Source organism: Coptis chinensis, chromosome 3 (genome assembly GCF_015680905.1).
Source record: "Coptis chinensis isolate HL-2020 chromosome 3, ASM1568090v1, whole genome shotgun sequence".
NCBI lineage: Eukaryota > Viridiplantae > Streptophyta > Magnoliopsida > Ranunculales > Ranunculaceae > Coptis > Coptis chinensis.
Window position 1 is genome coordinate 30414161 of NC_141458.1, and position 19925 is coordinate 30434085.

Genomic DNA, 19925 nt, shown 5'->3' on the forward strand with positions numbered 1-19925 from the left:
CTTACAAAAGATAGTCCTTGATTGTTGTTTAATAGAAACAAGACCATTAAAGGTGCTCCAAATATACCCTCTTTTTTTGTATCTTCATTCTCTTGTTTATTGTTTTTTTTTTTTCACTTCAATTTTACATTTTTTATTATTGAGATTCAATCTAAATTTGAAAATTTATAGCATAAATTATCAAATATAAATTTGGATTCATTTTTTCATTTGATGTATGTTTTTCTTTTGAATGACTCGAAGTGTACCAATTGGATATACATGTGTGATAATCAAGTGAGCGGAGCGAATGTTCTGGGCCGAGGGAGGACTATGTGGACAAAAAGTCATTTGGTTGGTTTCGTTCTGTCTATCTGTCATCATTCCTCATCTCTTCTCTTTGTCCCTCTCCGTTAATACACTCTCTCAATCTCTCGCTCTCGCTCTCCCTCTCCACTCACGCCCCCACCATACTAGTACATTTGCAAAGTCCCAAAGCTGACGTGATCCCGAAATTAACTTTCAATTTGTGTGTTTGGGCCTAAGCTTCTAAATATCTGGTGAGCCCACGTTAAAATAGCCCACTGTCCCATTACAAATCCCGAGAAGAGATTTTCTAAGTTGATAGATCAACAAACCCTTAACCATCACGTCTCGTGCTCGACCCCATCCCCACCTTAACAACAACTGTTTTTATGTTGTTATTACTCTAAACATTTTTTTTCCTTTTTACCCACATTCGACGTTAGATCTCAAAACAAACCAACCGACACCACGAACAACAACAACCTAGGTTTACACCTCGGATTCAGGTTATTTTCTTATTTGTTTTTTTTTTATTAGATTTTATTCATTTTACTTTTTTGGATTTTAATTACCGTTTGTTTGTTTGTTTGTTTTGTTGGTTGGTAGTTTTTTGCATGCTGTGATTAAATGGTGAATAGAAGTGATTGTTATTGAAAATAAAATAAGACGAGATCAACCTGATGGATAAGGATAAGAATAAGAACAATAATAAGACTGATCTTATTGCCGCTGGACGAAAAAAGGTTACATTTTTATTTTTATTGCCCCTTGTTATTATAGTTAAATTAGCTGAGATTATTTATTAATTAAAAAAAAAAAAAAAAAAAAAAAAAAAACTGTGTTTATTTTGTTGTTGTTGTTGTTTTAGTTGCAACAATTTAGGAAGAAGCAGAACACCAAAGCGAAATCATCCTCTAGTAAAAATGTCAAGTCTGTAAATGAGGAGGGAGGTGATGCTACTGCTGACTTGGCAGCATCTTCTGTCAAGACGACACCTGCATCTCCAAAGGTAGCTGAGGGTGGCGATAACTCTGAAGCAGTGACCATTGATCAGTTCTCGAGCCCATTGGAAACGTTACCAGTACAAGAAGTTGCGTTGGTGAAGGAGGAGGAAGCTGTCTTAGCGGATGGGCAAAGCAGTGTTGATTTGTTAGTTTCAGGGGATGTTGGGAATGTCGAAGGAGAAAGCAGTGTGAGTGTTGAGCATGAGGAGGTAGCGGATAGTTCATTGGGACCTTCGGATAAGTCAGTTCTAGTCAGAGGCGAATCTGTGGATGGTGCTGAGTTGGCATCTGTTGATTCATTGACCTCGCATGTTACAATATCGCAGGAGGATCGAAATGAAGAAAAAGATTCACTTGTTTCACTTTCACAAGAATTATTGTTGGATATGTCCTCTAAGAAAGAAACGGAAGATCAGGTGAGGAAGTAGATTGTGCTCACATTTTTGTTTTTTCACATTTGGCCACATTCTTTTACATTTATAAAGAAGAATAGTCTGAAGAAAACTCCCTCTCTTTTTTTCTTTTTTTTTTTTTTTTTTTTTTTTTGGGGTTATAAAGATCACTATTAAAAGAAAAACTTTTAGTTTTTAAGACAAGTATCTATCTTTCGATGGGTTGGTCTGTGTGCAACTATTTGGAGAGTTGTTTCTGAGCATTCCCCCTTTGATAAATATGTAAATAAAACTTTGAAAGTAACGTATGAATTTGATGTATAATTAAATTCTCATTTGATGCTGGTTAGGGGCAATGCAGGAAGCTCACAGTTTGGTTTCGAATCAGTTTGATGGAATGGGCAAAGAGAGTCCTGGCTCTTTACAAGATTGTGAGATTGTCGGAGTTGAAATTATCAGGTCAGAGTCTGAAGGAGATCAGGGGTCTGTTTTATCCAGTCATAGAGAAGATGATAAAGACTTTTCCAGGGAATCTCATGTTCCGGAGGGAACAGAAAAAGTAGCAGGTGAAGTAGATGAAGCCATTGAAAGGGAGGGTGTTGCTGATAGCTCTTTAAATTTTCAGGGAGAAGGAACTCATGATGATGCTGTTGTATCTGAGGCAACTGATGAAGTTGAGGGAACTCTGTATGCTGGCACTGAGGGTGCAGAGTACAGAGCACAAGGAATTAATGAGATGGATGGTTTTTCTTTTGCCGTTGATGAAAACCATAAAGCAGGCCTTTCTGTATCTTCTGATTCATTCAGCAGGGAAGAAGGAATTCTGTATATTGTTCCTGAAGAGGGTATGGAGGAAACAACACAGAGAGCAGAACAAACAAATGTCGGGATATATAATGCAGGTGATGCTTCTGGTGTAGCTGAGGCAACCTATGAGACTGAAAGAACTCCAGACACTAATGGTAAAGGGAAATCAGAGATGCAGCTGGAAGGTTTAGGATTAGATTCTCGCCAAAAAAAAATAGAAATTATATCTTTGTGCAATGATTTAGGGACTGAAAGGAAAGCAGGATATATGGAGCAAAATAGTTTGGTTGATGAATTTGATCCTGTGGAAACTGTTTTAGTTGGCAACAGACAGGAAAATTGGCTTGATGCAAATGTGGTATTATCTGGAAGTTCGACTAGTTCTCGTTACACTGACACTGGGTCTGTTAATATTAATCAAAGGGCAGAATTTATGCAGGGGCGTCAGGAAGAAGAAGTTAATTCTAAGCCAGAACGAGAAACTATGCGCATACCAGAAAATGGTGTTTGTGATGTCTTAGAGAGTCTCAAACAACAGCTCTACTCCACGGTTGTTGCAAAAGATTTCTTCCATTTGCAACTTGCGGAACAGACTGAACTTCAGATGGATTTTGATCATCGTGATAGTCAGTTACTGAATGAAATATCTAAGCTAAATTCTATACTCCGAGAAACCAAAGACTGCAATACTAGTCTCAGTGTGGAGCTTGCACATTGCAGGTATGATCTCCAAACTATGGCTGCTGGGAGGGAAGAGACTGAAAGACAGTTTGCTGGTGCTAGGGAAGAGCTCGCATTATGTAGGTTTGATCTCCAAGCCATGGCCGCCGGGAAAGAAGAGCTTGAAACACATTTTGCTGTTGCTACAGAAGAGCTTGCAAATTGCAGGGCTGATCTCCAAAGCATGGCTGCTGGGAGGGAAGAGATTGAAAGACAGTTTACTGGTGCTAGGGAAGAGCTCGCACTTTGTAAGTCTGATCTCGAAGCCATGGCCATCGGGAGAGAAGAGCTTGAAACACATTTTGCTATTGCTACGGAAGAGCTTGCAAAGTGGAAATCCGATCTCCAAGACATGGCTGATGGGAGGGAGGAGCTTGAAACACGGTTTGCTCGTGCTACAGAAGAGACTGGAGAAATTACAGCCAGGGCCTTTGAGTTGCAAACTCAACTACAAAGGTCAGGTGAGGAGTTGGAAAACCTTTTGGCGGAAGTAGCTAGTTTCAGGGGTTCAAAGGAGGCTTTAGAAACTGAAAATGTCAACTTACACGAGAATCTGACTGCAAAAATTGATGAGAAGAAACTGGTCGAGGAGGAGAAAATGCATTTTGTTTGTGAGAATGAGAGTCTTTCAGCTCAGCTTCTTGAACAGCAGGAGCACTTCTCCAGGGAACATGATAAGCATGCACAACTCGGGGTCGACCTTAAAGAAGCGATGATGCGCCTTGACCAACTCACTGAGGAAAACATCTTTCTTTCCAGCAGTCTTGATGTACACAAAGCTAAGTTGAAGGAGATAGAAAGCCAACATTCCCTGATGCTCTCTCAAGCTACAGAAGCCAGAGATCAGCCGTTAGAAGGTGTAAATGTTCCTATCATGCGTTGTAATCCAACCAATGATAAATATCCTGACGGAAGTCTTCAGCAAGTAGTTGGAAAGGTCGCTTCTGGTGAAGGGGAGCTTTTGCCCCTTGGCCTTACAGAAGGAAAATTGATTCAACCGCTTGAAGGGCAGAATTTCGGTGATTCCATTGGATTCTCAGACATGAAGGTGCGCTTCAATGAGGCCGAGAAAACAATGCAGAAACTTGACAAGGCAATTGAGAGAATGCATTCTCATTTTGTATCTTTGAGTAGGTCGGCTAATAAAGTTGCTGGAGCAGGGGTATCAAAACTGATTCAAGCCTTTGAGTTGAAAGTCCATCACGATGACGCTGATCCAACTGAGTTGCCTTTGGAGGAAGGAGAAAGATCAACAGAAGATCACTTTACGTTAGCTAAAGCACAGACAAACTATTTGAGAGCTGTGCTGATGGACTTGAATCTGAGAGCGATGAAGGTCAATGAAGAATTTGAAAATGAGAAGAGTAATGGAAAACTTGCTTCTGCGGCTTTATGTGATCTGCAGGTTCTGTATGAAGCTTCGAAGCAACAGAATAACGATCTTGAGGCAAGGATCATTGGGCTTGTAAAGAAAATTTCTGATTACCAATCGAGAACGGATGATATGCACCTTCAATTGTACACAATGCAACAAAAGTCAGATGAAATGGAAGATCTCTTCTTCAATAAAGTAGAAGTTTTGCAAAAGGATGTGGGGGAAAAATTATCTATGTTGGAGAAAGAGTGGAGCTTCACTCTTGCAGAAGTTATGGAGATGGTTCAGAACCTTGATGCATCTGTTGGAAGACTGCCCGACACCAGCAATTCAACTGTCCAATCTGATGCCATAAATGTGGGCAGCCTTGTTACTGATTCAGTTAATGCTGCAACCAAAATGATTGAGGATCTGCAGCAGAAACTTGGAACAGCGTCCAAAGGTCTCATGAAGATGCACAGTTCTTTCGAATCACTAAATGAGAAATTCTCCGACTTGCATGTAAGGAATGGACTAGCTTTGGAAATACTGGGAATGATTTATAGTGAGCTTAAACAGTTAACACTTAGCGTATGTGAAGATGCCCAAGTGAATGGGTTGGATGCGAAAGAAGAAAATTTGTTTGATCTCCTACATCCTGGTAACTTCATATACCTCTTGAATCGAATGAGAGAGCTGCTTGGCGAGAGCTTGCTAATTAAGTCGGCAAACGCTGAGCTGGAGTTCAAGTTGATTGATATAACACAAGATGTTGCAGAACTGAGGAAGAATAGTGTTGATTCAAAATCCTTCCTTAAGTTGGTGGAAGATGTCAGGGCTGTAGTACAGTTGAATGACATGGACGTCGACTCCGATAATCCGTCAGTCTCATATCTGGAATCTTTGATTGCTTCTCTTGTTCAGAAATACACCGAAGCTAGTGAACAAGTCAGCTTTTGTAGGGAAGAGTTTGGACTGAAGGAGATGGAAAATAGTGAATTACAAGCGAAGGTGCACCAGTTAAGTTCCTTGAGTTCTCAACAGGAAGCTGAAAATCACATCTTCAGAGAAAGTTTGGGAAAGATGGAGCATACCGTAGAAGCTCTTCGTTCTGAGTTACAGGCCAAAGGAGTTGAACTTGAGCAAGCAGAGAAGAGGGTATCTTCTGTCAGGGAGAAGCTTAGCATTGCTGTTGCGAAAGGAAAAGGCTTGGTTGTGCAGCGAGATAATCTAAAGCAGTCTCTCTCGGAGATGTCATCTGAACTTGAGAGGTGCTCACAGGAGGTGCACTTTAAAGACACTAGACTTCAGGATGTTGAAACCAAACTAAAAGCCTATTCAGAGGCAGGTGAACGTGTTGAAGCTTTGGAATCTGAGCTTTCATACATTCGGAACTCTGCCACTGCATTACGAGATTCGTTTCTTCTTAAAGATTCTGTTCTTCAGAGGATTGAGGAGGTTTTGGAGCAAATAGAATTGCCTGAGCATTTTCATTCTGGAGATATAATTGAAAAGATCGCGTGGCTGGCGAGGTCAGTTCCTAGGAGTTCCTTGCCGACGACTGATTGGGATCAGAAAAATTCTGCTGGGGGAAATTCGTATTCCGAGACTGGTTTTGTGGTTAATGATGGCTGGAAAGATGATGTCTACCCTATCTCAAATCCTGGGTTAGAGGACTTGAAAAGAAAAATGGAGGAGCTCCAAAGTAAGTACTATGTATTAGCTGAGCAAAATGAGATGTTAGAACAATCATTGATGGAAAGGAACAACCTTGTGCAGAGGTGGGAGGAGGTCTTGGACAGGATGGACATGCCTTTGCAATTGCGGTCCATGGAGACAGAAGAAAAGATACAATGGTTGGGAAGTGCACTTTCTGAGGCTCACAATGATATAGATTCTCTTAGAAAAAAGATTGAGAATTTTGAAAGTTATTGTGGATCACTAACTGCGGACTTGGAACAGTCATGTACGAAAGTATCTGATCTTGAGATGGCTCTTCAAGGTGTAACAAATGAAAGGGAGCTTCTCTCTTGCAACCAGGAGAAATCCTTGGAAAAAGTTACACTGTATGAGCTTGAGAAATTTAACTTGCAAAATGAAGTTGGTCGTTTGCAGGAGAAGCTTGAAAATGATAATCAACTCCATCTTCATGTTGAAGGCGAGATTAGGAGATTGCAGGTTTTGGTTAGTGATGCATTGCAGGATCAAAGCGCAGAGAACATAGCTTGTGGTGGCAGTGATACTGAGTGTTTGGAGGGGTTATTGAAAAAGCTCATAGAAAAATACCTTGCATTGTCTTCGGTGAAGTCTGTGGTCAAAGATATGGTGGAGGAATATAATGCTGGGGATTCTGATGTGGTGGCACTGGATGAACAACAGAATGTTGTTGCACAGGAGTCCGTGGACCAGGGCCAACTGTTTTTGAAGGAAGAGTTTGAGGAGGCTTTGAGTAATTTGGCTCATGAGAAAGTGGAGAGGGAGAATATTTTAAAAACTTATCAGTCTTTGGTTGTGGACTTTGAAGAGTTAGGTAGACAAAGGGATGAGTTGCAAGAGAAACTAACCCAGGAGGAGATGAAATTGCTTTCTGCTAGAGATAAACTGAATGTTGCTGTCAGGAAAGGGAAGGGGTTAGTGCAACAGCGTGACAGTTTGAAACAAACAATTGAAGAAATGAAAACTGACATGGATCTTTTGAAGAGCGAGCTTAACCAAAGGGATAGTGTTTTGGTGCAGTATGAACAGAAAGTCAGGGACTTGTCAATCTACCCAGAGAAAGTAGAAACCCTTGAACATGAATGTATATTCTTAAGGAATTGTTTGACAGAGATGGAACACAGTCTGCAGGATAGCGGACACACCCTGAGCGTGTTGATTAATACTTTAAGTGCCATTGATGTTGGTAGTGGGTTGAGTGTTGTTGACCCTATCAAGAAGATAGAGATGATTGGGAACATTTGGCATGATATGCAGGCTGCCTTAACTTCTTCCGAGCATGAATCTAAGAAAACTAAAAGGGCAACAGAGCTACTACTTGCGGAGTTGAATGAGGTTCATGAACAAGCTGACAGTCTACATGAGGAGCTATCAAAAGTTGAGGCTGCACTTACTGATACTTCCAAAGAAAGAGATTCGGCAGAGGTTGCAAAAGTTGAAGCTCTTTCACGTCTTGAGAATGTTATTAGTGTTCACTCGCAAGAGAGAAACAAGGAACTTGCTGAAGTTAAAAAGTTAACACCTGTCATTGATCAACTAAGGAAAGGGTGTTTGGAGTTTACTAGTCTGATAGCTGACCTTTTCCCCGCAGAATTGGAGCTTTTTAGTAATGTGGAGGACGGGATAGAATGTCTGGTGAAACAGATGGATGGTACTAATTTGGTGAATCTACCTCTTTTAGTTGCATCTGGTGGCATGTTCTCCGCTAAGTCAGCAAACGAGGTGAGTTATTCTTTTTATCTTTTATAGGGCAATGTAATTTGGTCAACCTCTCTCGCTCCTCCTGCCCCCCACCACCCATCCACACACATTAGTGGACACTCACACATGCTAATCTATCTTTTTTACAATTGGTGAACCAACCTGTTGACAAACTTTTCTTTTCTAGGGATTGTCTTCTTTGGAACACTAAAAAAGTTTGCTCTTTCTAATAAACTAATAATAGTATTCTTTTCACTTGATTTTTGAGTGAACATATAAATGCATGATTGAACTTCAAACTAAATGTTACTTGGTGTTTAGCGGGAATGTCAGATTATATCTGGATTTGAAGCCTTGCTATTTTTGTTATAAAGTTTCCTTTCCCCTTTTATTCTTTGTCAACAAACGTATATGTATGAAATTAACCACTATAATATAATAATATACATATGATAAGGATTTTTGATTTTATAGGTGTGCGACGTGCCTGCCGTCCATTAGTAACTTTTAAATCATGACTATTGAATTTTCTACTTATTTGCATATTTATTTTCTTCTACTGAATATTAAAAATATTCCCAGATGACATGAGTAGTTATTATCATTATTATCTTTTTTCATTGTTGCTCTAGAAATCTACTGGGTCAGTTGGCGGGAGACACTCAAAGCAAAGACAACTAAATAGGTGTTAGCCTGTAAGTTAACAAACAGTATCATGCTAAATAAAACCCAATTAACATGGACACTTAATATTCTCAAAAAAATCTGTGTTGGATGCAGAGACATGCGAACACTCATGTCGGACACACAAACGTTCTGCAGACGATTTCAAACTTGGGTTTCTTCTATACCCTAAAAGACTAAAAGAATAATCTATTAACATAGTTACAACACTATGGTATGCCACTTTCATAGTTATTTATCTGTAAGGAGGCGCTTTGGTCTTGATCCCAAGGATTATTTGTGTAACTAAAGAATAGTAATAGTTTTCTTTCTAATTAGCTTTGTCTCTGTGTCCTACTTCATATAGTCGTTGTGTCGGACACTGGCACTCGTAACCGTGTCAATATGACTTAGAATAAAACAGAAAGCAACATATTAGGATGAAACAGCCACAAGACTAGTCCTTGCATAATTCTACCTTGGAGGAAAAGCATAGGGCTCAAATGTCACAATGGCAGCCCTCAATGTCTTACCTTATTATACTTAACGGCTAAAATCCCTTTGATGTCTAGAAATAATTGAGATCTGATTTATATAATTCGCAGAAGCTGGAAAGGTCTGCAATTCCTTTTCAACCCGAGGACTGACTATCAAAAAAGGAAATGTTATCCACAATAGGTCTTATTGCTGAAGACTTATGTTTAAACTTGTTTTTGCTTATATTTGATATCTCTTTAAGAACCTTGTATGGCCACTACGTCCTCCATCTTACATGCTTAATGAGCACTTACTTACGAGTTGCTTGCTGTTTCCTTTTTTTTTTGCGCTCTCGTTGTACTTTGTTCAGGTAAAATTTTCTGCTACTGATTCTTCACTGGAGATGATGCTGCAAGGGAATTTCAATGGCTATTCAATTGTTGATGTGCTTGGGATTGCTGGCCATACCTTGCAAGAATGCACAAGAGAGGTCGATGGTTTAAGAGAAAAATGTTACAAACACAGTGTTTCTTGTGAGCACCATGCTAAGAGAATGTCTAGATCCATGGAAGCTATTCATAAGGAGATAGTTTCACGGAGAGATTATTGGGATTCTTCGAAAAGAGAGTTAACTGATCTCGAATTTATGAGAAAAGAAAAGGAAGCGGAGATCATTATGATGCGCAGAAAGATTGCTTTGCTGCACAAGGCGTGTACTAATTCAATATTGGAAATCGAGAATCGAAAGGCCCAACTAGTTCGAGATGGACTGCATGTTGACGGAAAGAATGGGATGGAATTCAAAGTCCCAACAACGGTTGATGGGCAAGCTTCTTTGACAGAGGAAGCTATCAGTTGCATTGCTGATACCTTATTATTAGCTGTGAAAGATTCAGCCAGTATACATGCAGAGGTTGTGAAGAACAGCCAAAAAGAACTTAAAACCACTATATCAAACTTACAGGAGTTTCAGGAGAATGGCATCCAGAAAAATAGGATATGTGCTGAGCTTGTTAGTCAAATAAAAAAGGCTGAAGCTGATGCAAAGACTTACTTGGTAGATCTTCAATCCTCCAATGCCCAGGTGGAAAATTTGGAGAAACGGCTAGAAGCTCTACAGAATGAGCGTGGTGTCTTGGAGTTGAGGATAAAGGAGTTCCAGAATGGGGAGACCTCATCTATGTGGTTACAAGAGAGGATCAAATCATTGACTGATTTGCTGAGTGCCAAAGGACAAGGTAACATCATTTAATCTTGTTATATATATCTATGTGTGGTGTCATTGATTTAGATTATTGTTGTCATTCATATTCCTGATCTTTTATATTTGTACCACAGAAATTGAGGACTTGATGCAAGCGCTTGATGAAGAAGAGTTGCAGATGGAAGGTTTGAGAAGTAAAATTATAGAACTAGAGAAAACTTTGCAACAAAAGAATCTGGCAATGGAGAGCCTCGAAGCTTCTCGTGGAAAAGCTATGGCCAAACTATCCACTACTATTGGCAAATTTGATGAGCTTCATCAATTGTCCGAAAGTCTTCTCTCTGAGGTTGAAAATCTTCAATCGCAACTACAAGATCGGGATGGGGAGATTTCATTCTTACGTCAAGAGGTCACAAGGTGCACAAATGATGTTCTATCTGCATCACAAGAAATCAACAAAAGAAACTCAACCGAGATGCATGATTTGTTGTCATGGTTACATATGATGATATCACGTTTTGAAGGGTTTGATGTAATACTAGATGACAAGGGATGCAGCCGCATGGAAGCTTGTAAAGAAACTCTGGAAAAGCAAATTACATCTCTTCTATCAGAAGTAGAAACTTTACGTGTCATGGCTCAAAGCAAAGACGCTTTGCTACAAGTAGAACAGAAGAGAATAGAAGAGCTATCACAAAAGTCGGACTCTCTTGAAAGATTCTTACATGAGAAGGAATCAAAGATAGCATCACTTCAAGGTTCAAGAGACAATGGGGAAACAGCTAGCATAACTTCCTCAGAAATTACTGAGGTTGAACCTACGGTATGTTGCTCTTAGTCTATGCCCCCCTCTTTTCTCTCCTTTTCCTTTGACTAGCCATGCAGCTTGAAAAATAAGTCATGAAATCTTGTTACTGTACTTTTTTTTCCCTTACGGCACATATTAAACCTAAACTCTCTCAAAATAGGGCTGGTCCCATCTTTAATTTTGTGCCATGTTAAATTGGCATTCGTTCGTAGGTCATAAAATTTATTTTATAATGCTTCAGATGAAATTGAGACCTTATTTGAACAAAAAAAGTTAAATTGATTTTCAAACCATGTTGCTCTTTTGTATCTTCACCGTATTGAAAATTGGCAAGACTATTTAATTGATAGAAGTTGATGCGCAAGGTTTGGACTTCAGATGAATTTATTAGTCAAAAAATTTAGATACACCTAACTATTTTAGCTTGTGGAGATTAGTACCTCTGGGAGTCATCCAATTGAAAAATCACTTGAAAGTTGAAACTGGGAAAACCAAACTTCTCCGTTTAAAATGCAGACGTAGTCAGAAAAGTCTTCTGTATGGGTAATACTATGATATCCATAGGGGCACTGTTAGTAGGAGCTTTTGTAGTTAGTACAAGCTAGTTTTAAGTAGAACTTTGTTCCATTCTAATCACAATGCTCCCAACTATTTATCTGTGTTGTGATGTGGAAATGGACAAATCTGTGAAATCATTGTCGTATTCAGAAAATGTTACTGTACAAATGTGATATCTATATGGTCTCATTAATGGGGGATGTAGTAGTAAATACTATTTGGAATGTAACTTGTCATATTGACCAGATTTCTTTAGGCAGTTAAACCTTGTTGAAGCATTTAGAAAGTTGGTCTAATGTTCTCTACTTCTCTCTTTCAATTGTTGCCTGTTTTGTAATTTTCGGACAATGGAGATAAAACATGAAATCAAAATTTCTTTTTGGTACAATATTTGTTGGTTCTGTAAGCAAGTAGGTGTCTCCCTTACTTCGTGCCATGTGTGTTTTTTACTGCAGATGAACAAAAGAGCAGTTGCACCTCATGTACGTAGTGTGCGCAAAGTAAATAGTGATCAAGTCACTATCAATATAGATATGGATCCCAGTGCAAGTACGTTGGATGTAGATGATGATAAGGGTAAGCTTTGATTTCTACCTCTTTTTGTGGGCAAGTCAGAAGTTCTGACTAGTTTCTCTGATAATTTCTTCTTGGGCACTCTCAGCGCATGGATTCAAATCACTTACTACATCAAGAATTGTCCCAAGATTTACAAGACCTGTTTCCAACCTGATAGATGGCTTATGGTATGAGCTATCTCTATTGTCCTCTTTGTTAAATTTTGTTTTAGGTTTTGTACTTAGCAGAAGTCTTTTTCTTTTTTCTTTTGTAACTGACAGGGTTTCATGCGACCGAGCATTAATGAGACAACCTGCTTTACGGCTCGGGATTGTTATGTATTGGGTTATGTTGCATGCATTTCTTGCAACTTTAGTGGTTTGAGAAAGAAGCTTCAACTTTAATTGGTAATGATTCTATTCCTTCCCATTTTTATGTAACTCTCTTTTTACATATATAAACATACAATTCAGATTGCCCACTTATTTGGGTCTTCCACATCATTCAATTATCCTGACCTGGACTTTAAGGGCCATCAGATGACTGTAGAACGTGTTGATGCATCATTATTTCGGCATTTAAATGTACTAATATATCTGAAAATCTACCCCTGGTGGGGGTGTATTTGATTCAGTTCTGCCTATAGTTTGACTTTCTCTTCCACTCCGTTAAAAGCTGAATTATACCACAAGAACCAAGTCCAGCCATTCTTAATAAACAGTCCAACGGGTTCACTGAGTTTGCAGTTCTCAACTAGAAAACAAAGTGATAGTGTACCCTTACTATTTTCCTACCAAGAATAACATGCTTAATATTTTACGTATACTGCTGTTCTGGTTAGTTAAATGGTAAATGGGTAGGTAGTGAGTCATTGATGGTGCGGTGGCATAGAGGTCCTATGCATACTCCAGGTAACGGTCAAGCCTTGGGAGGTTGGGAGAAGTTCTTGGGGTTGATTCCCACCTTCCACAGGAGGAATGGGGATAAGCAATAAAGCTCCACCTACTGTGGACATACCTGTGTAACTGTAACAGAGACACTTGTCAAAAAATTCATGTTGAACACTCTGAAACTCATGCTTTATACACGTAAAACACATTAATGCAGTGGGTTAGATTTTTGTCACCCGGAGATTAAGTGAACCTTGAAGAAGTGAGAAATAAGGAGAGAAATATCTAATACATGATTGTTAGAGTACACATTGAAGTTGATCTTTGACTGTTGTATCTGACTAGAGATCTTATCCATGCATCCAAATTAGATTAAACATTCTGAATGCTAAATTCCCCGATCTTCTTGCTTTTGTCTTTTCTCGTAATTGATTGTTATGTGGATCCTGATGGTTCTTCTGTCTTTCAGATTCATTTCCTTGGACAAAGGACATGGGAATTATCTTGGGGCCACCACAAATGGTCGGTTTTGAGATTGATTCTTTTCAAAAAATTGAGGATCTACAGTGAAAATATTTGAAGGATTTGTCTGTTTACTATTTGCTTATCCAGGCTGCTGTGATTTGCCCCATTTTTGCTTCTCAGTGAATCTCAGATTGCCTTGGCCTTGTTGAATAATCACATTACCATAATAGGAAGGGTCATAATGCATGGTTGCTGATAGGGTGTATATTTTTATAGGGTTTTTTTGTTGCTATTGTATACGTAGGAGTTAGGAGGCAATTTAGTCCGGAGGCCAGAAGCGTATTAATGGTGCTAAAATTTTGTTTATACCTGTTGTAAACTGTTCAAGTGTAGTGGTGGATATAGTTGTCCAATTTTCACATACACCATTCTTTTGGAGTGTTAAATGAGTTGCAAACTGGTAATCATTAACCTCTCTTTACTAGATACCTTTAATCATGCATTGTTATCCTCAAAGAAGAGGAATAAAGCATTGTTGGAGTTGCCATATTGGGGTTTGTATTGTTCTTCAAATGTATTTATGGGAATGAACTCTGAAGCCTGTAACCATATATTTACTCTCCATTTGCATTGTTGTAGTTTTAAAGTGCTTTTTCATTGATTTGCAGGTCACAATCTTTGCTCATTTTCTTGCATTATTCCTAAAAGTAAATTGTAAGCATGAATTAAAGCATGTTAAGAGTCTGTCCGTCACTTATATAGAATTATAGTTTTATGTCAAATATGTGTCGCCAGATGATCAATATTGAGTGGATCGATAAAAACCAAACGCCAGGACATGATCGAAATCGAACAATGAATGGTATCTCGAAAGAAAGGGCGTGATTAGTTCTGGTTCTTTGTTGCTATGCCCCTGGTGGGACTTGGGAGCATGGTTTGGGATTTTGGAATTTTCGAAATTTCTATAAATTCAAAAATTGAAATTTATCAAATTTCGACCCCTATTATATTTAGAATTTCAATTGATTTCATAATAATTAATATTTCGACTATATATTTGGAATTCTGGTTTTTTGAAAAATCAAAATATTAGACAGAATTTTGAAATTTCGTTCGGAATCACGAACCTTGCTTGGGAGTAAAGCGAGTATTGAGATATTGACAATTAGATAGGTTGGTAGTATATTACTTCATCCAACCAATAGTAGCTTTTCAATTTTGTGCAGAGTCTGCAATTCACACAATCACAGACTTCAGTAAAACCCTGCTAGTAAATCAATTTACCGAATGTTTAAGCAGTTCATTGAAAGCAGTGGTACCATAAAACTAAATTATGAGAGATTTGGTGCAAACTTAGCATGCTGGTGAATACTGTACGGTTTGAAGTTTATATTATTGAATTTTTATCGAGCTCTGGTACCAGTGTGGAACTATTTTGCAAAGCTCGTATTGGAACTCTATCATAATATTTATTACATATATTCATATTTTAAGTAATTTTCTAGTATAAACAAAAAAATACCACCGACTAACATAAGATATATATACACAGGAAATTCTGCTGAATCAACATATTTTGAAGTTTGATCTGCGTTGCAGTACGTAATATTTGAAAAATAAATATGTCTAAAAATGCTACTCCCGTGATTTTCCATTTAATTGTCGAAAGAAGTTGTTGAGGCAGACATGCAGTTGTGGTCGGGTGGAGCTACACACTTTCCAATAACATCATTGCTACCATTCTATTCTCGTGTGCAACAATCATCTTATACGTGGCACGCCCCCTACAACTAACTGACTGTCTTGTCTACATGCATGGCATCACTTGTGTCCGTTGATAATCTGACTTACTTTTTGTGGTCGTTACCTTTGATATGTAGCGGTTCTACCAAATTTCGACATGTCATACGTCTGGAGAGTGGGTCACTTTGTTCTATAGCAGCATAAAAGCTTCGAAATCACTCAAGCACCTGCCCCTAGTTACGTTGCGTACCAAAGCATCACGTGGTCACGTACACACCATTTTGTATGGCACTCATGTTTAAGAGATTACTTAGAATAAATATACATCCAACTTAGACTACAATGTGTCGACATCTTAGTAGTTACTTGTTAGTAAGTATAATAAGCAATGCACTTTTTGAGCTACATAAAATGCCACCACATTAAACAAGCGCGTTTTAGGTTTGAAATTGGTATTCATATTCGAAATTGAGATTCATATTTGAAATCCAACAAAATGTGGGTTTTTTTTTCGATAATCCCACAAAATGTGTCAAGACATAAGATGAAGTGACACTCTTACTTCTATTATAGCCAACAACATTGAACATCTATTCGACCTTATCTGCAATAGCAATAGCATTATTATATATATTTCTGTTTTTGGTTCTTTTAATTTTTTTCTTTAGGATCTACAGCTCCTTAGTTCAGTGTTTAGTTTACAACTTTACATGACCAGTCCCACTGGTCACAGTACTGCCAAATGATAGTGTCATAGTGGATTAGTCGTATCTTTTCTGCAATATAAACAACTGAAAATTTGAAAAACGATGGTGCAATATTTACGCTATGTGGTCAAAATTTGCCACGTGTTCTATTGAGGAATACGTGTCGTATCGCCATGGAGAATTTGTTGTGGACCCCATAGTCTTTGGTGAAGTTACATCATGATCTGAGGAAGATACATCTGAGACTGATCCCAACAACCACACCATCGCTTTTTGAGCCCACCAATTACATTAGTCCGGCTATGCGATAACCAGTTACTGAGATGGGATGGGCCGTGTAAAATCTGTAACCACGTGTCCCTCATCTTTTCTTTTTTCTTTTATTTCACTTTTCAATTTTGAACGCTATTAGAAACCAACTAAGGCTAAAACCGCACACGGATAGGTTCGGGGGGCGGGGGGGGGGGGGAAGAAGCTGTGTCCGAAGCGGAAGGGCGAATCTGAATTCGAAAATTTATACTAATATCCGAATTCGATGGATATTAAAACAGTTATCTGAATCTGATTTCGGATATTCAAATCAGATATTAAATAAATATCCGATCTAAAAATTAAAATTTTATTTGCTTTGAATAATTTATTTTACTACTATAAAAAATATTATAAATATATATATTTGTCATATATTATTATTATTTTGTTACTATAGTTTTGTATTATTAGTTTTTGATTTTATATAATATTTTTATACAATAAAAAAAAAAAAATATATATATATATATATATATATATATATATATATATATATATATATATATATATATATATATATTAACTATTAATTTTTTAAAATCGGATTGGATATTATCGGATGTGGATATAGCAGTATCCGAATCCGTATCTGAAACTAGTTCAGACATAAAAAAAATATCTGAATCCGAATCCGAATTTGAATTCGAATATTTACTTGCACTCGTGGAAAAAAAAAAAAACCTCACTCTCTCTTCCACATATCTTCCTCTAAAACTTCAAGATAAGGATTCATATATTCAAAAAATCAAACTTTATTTTTTCATTCTCGTTGTTTGTTTCAGTTGAGGAATACAATTTTTGGTTTTTGGCTGAGGAAGAGAATATGGAGTTTTTGGTTTATTAGATATTTAGATTTCGTGTGGTTTTTTCTTTTTCGAAAATTATAAAAGAAAAAAGAAAACGGAATTAAGTTGCCTGTTAGTTAAGGACACTGGACAGGGTAACATAGTTCAAGTTACCAAACCCAATAATAAGCTCCAATTACATTACTTCCACAAAGAAAACGGAAGTAACTACTAATTTTACTTTTGCAATTTCTTATTTGGAACTAAATTTTCATTAATTGACCAAAATTAAAAGTTCACTGGAGACACTGATTGGGTGATTAGTTTAACCATCCCTGATTATTTAGAACGACCTTATCCGTTAACTACGCCTCATGGCATCCCAATAGAGAAATTATCAATTTTGTCAAAACGGTTAGGGATTAAAATTATGATATAATTTTTTTCCACAGTAACATTCTCCTCTTCCCCTCACATGACCCAATCGATCATTCATCACCACATGAATATTACTTTTCTATTCGTTTTCTTTAATATATCCATAATTCTTCTATTTACATTTGTGTGTGGACATTCTCCAACTAATATCATATTTTGTGTCAATAATTTAATTAACACGTATCATGATATCAAAGGTACATAAAAATCTTGAAAAACACGGACCATGCAAGTATTATATTATGTAAAGAAATCAAGGAAATGTTCTAGACTTGTTTTATGAGTGGATGTAAAGTATAAATGGACTGATTGACTGATGAAAAGTAAAAAAAGGATAAATGAATGGGAATGAGTAGTTCGAGGGAGACGAGGTTATGTGGCCAGGGAAAAATCCTCTAGAAAGAGTGGCGCAGCGTATATATAGCTAAAAACTAGCTACCTGTACCCTTTGATTAATCCCGTTCATTCATTCATCTCCATTCTTTCTTTCTCTTCCCATACACCACAAGTCCACAAGTTCCATACTCATATTCATTTCCCATCATCAATACTAAAAACCCATTCTTTTTCTCTCTATCTATCTATATATCCTTCTAAAAATATATACTTTTCCTCCTCCTTTCTCTCCTTCTCAAATCTTTCAATCCAAAACTCCTACAATCACTCTTTACAAGCTCACCTTCTCGCCGCATTCTCGTACACTTACTCTATTTCTTCTAGATTTTCTCATAACGTTTTTTCATTCTTCAAAATGAAGGACAAGGTTACTTGCGAGCTTTGTAACGTAGAAGCATCACTTTACTGCATGTCCGACTCGGCTTTTCTATGCTACAACTGTGACGCTAGAGTCCATGAAGCCAACTTCTTGGTTGCTCGTCATGTTCGTCGCACTATATGCTCTATATGTAAACGTTTCGATGGGAATCATGTTTCTGGTGTGGATTTTCGGCATATTCAAATTACATGTCGTTCATGTGTCTCAGATTCTGATTCTGATATCTCGTGTACGTCTTCATCTACATGCATTTCTAGTAGTACATCCTTCCCTTTGGGTGCAACAAAATCAAAGAAAATTAACTCTGTTCAGAAAAAGATCGTTTCGGAAAATTCTGGTTCTGGAATTTCCTCTGATATTTCGGATATTCCGGTGAAAGTTTCAAACCGCGAGATCGTGAAAAAGGAGTCAGTGCTGGAAGTTAAGGCAAAGGGTATTTTGGTAAATTGGTGTAGAAAATTGGGAGTGGCTACCATGTACTCATCACTCGCCTTGCAAGTTTTCTCCATTTCTTTGAGGAAATTTACCAACTTACCCTTTCGTGTATGTCTCGTTTCTTCATTCTGGTTATCGATGAAGTTACAAGGAGCAACGGCAATGTACGCGTTTCAGATTCTAAAGAGGCTTGAGCAAATATCTGGTGTTCCGGCTAAACTAATTTTATTAGCTGAGAACAGATTATCTCGTGTTTTGAGAATTAACCGTAGATCAAAACTTGATGTGAAAGAAGGTTGGGATGAATGTTCTAATTGATTTCCACGTGGAGTTATTTTGATGTGGCACAGCAGTAGGAATATAGGACTGACGTTTTGGTTTAGTTGGTAGACATTGCGTCCTTAATTAAGTCTAATCAAGAGCATTACATTTAATAATCAAAATATATGTTTCATGTAATAGTATGTTTTGCTTCCGGTTACTAATGTAACTGTAGTGCCAAGTCAAACTTCAAGTTTCTGTGTTAATTTTTTTTTAATATGGGAAGAGTAATTTGTTTGTCATCCTCATCCGATCTTCATTCGCTCAAGTGTAAGTAATGAGTAACTTAATATTTCTTGTTAGACTTTGGATCGCTATATCATTTTCAGAGTTTTTGTAATGTACAAAAAACTGAAAAAAGTGCTATGAAATATGACTTCCAAATTTGAATGTGTTCGTCGCCATCCAATAAAGAATATTTGAATGAATGGTGAAACGTGTTCCATGAATATATAATTATTCTAAGTTTCAACCTCTGAGTAGACAATGACAATGATCATTTTAGATGGACATAATTAAATACGAATTGAACGTTAGGACTGGGTTGAAAGGACTCACATGAAATTTCATTTGCTTTTTTTGGTAGAAAGGTGGCCATGAGTTGCTGCGGTTACACTTCTTCAAAGTTGATAGAATAATCCGCTTGAATCCAAGCCATAAAACAGTGATGTACAAGATATTTGAAGTGAGAATTCAATATCAACCATACCTTTCAATTATTTAATACTTCACAATTACGTTTCGGTGTTCCACTGTTTCAAATGAATTTTCTTTCCAATGGGCTATGGTACACTGGTTCTTCTTACTTTA

At 37.6% G+C, this 19925-nt stretch overlaps 2 protein-coding genes across 3 annotated transcripts; both read left to right on the forward strand.

Moving 5' to 3' along the window:
• The first annotated feature begins 652 nt into the window (after positions 1-652).
• Positions 653-14223, forward strand: LOC147509109 (nucleoporin). 2 transcript variants are annotated; one of them, XM_086601424.1, is made up of 10 exons: positions 653-791; positions 892-1028; positions 1154-1705; positions 2043-8000; positions 9490-10357; positions 10458-11146; positions 12145-12265; positions 12351-12432; positions 12526-12651; positions 13604-14223. In XM_086601424.1, the coding sequence occupies exons 2-9, from the start codon at positions 966-968 to the stop codon at positions 12626-12628; spliced, it is 8436 nt and encodes a 2811-aa protein (XP_086457550.1). In that variant the 5' UTR covers positions 653-791; positions 892-965; the 3' UTR covers positions 12629-12651; positions 13604-14223. The 2 variants fall into 2 exon arrangements, with proteins under 2 accessions (XP_086457550.1, XP_086457552.1); XM_086601426.1 differs by having other exon boundaries at positions 654-791; positions 2032-8000.
• A 3673-nt stretch (positions 14224-17896) lies between these two features.
• LOC147509110 (B-box zinc finger protein 32-like) lies at positions 17897-19357 on the forward strand. The gene has a single exon (XM_086601427.1). The coding sequence runs from the start codon at positions 18336-18338 to the stop codon at positions 19110-19112; it is 777 nt and encodes a 258-aa protein (XP_086457553.1). The 5' UTR covers positions 17897-18335; the 3' UTR covers positions 19113-19357.
• Positions 19358-19925: the final 568 nt, after the last annotated feature.

Coding starts and splice junctions, on each gene's coding strand:
- LOC147509110 (XM_086601427.1), top strand. CDS start 18,336: ATGAAGGACAAGGTTACTTGCGAGCTTTGTAACGTAGAAGCATCACTT.
- LOC147509109 (XM_086601424.1), top strand. CDS start 966: ATGGATAAGGATAAGAATAAGAACAATAATAAGACTGATCTTATTGCC. Junction 12,266..12,350: donor GGATGTAGATGATGATAAGG/GTAAGCTTTGAT, acceptor GGGCACTCTCAG/CGCATGGATTCAAATCACTT. Junction 12,433..12,525: donor AACCTGATAGATGGCTTATG/GTATGAGCTATC, acceptor TGTAACTGACAG/GGTTTCATGCGACCGAGCAT.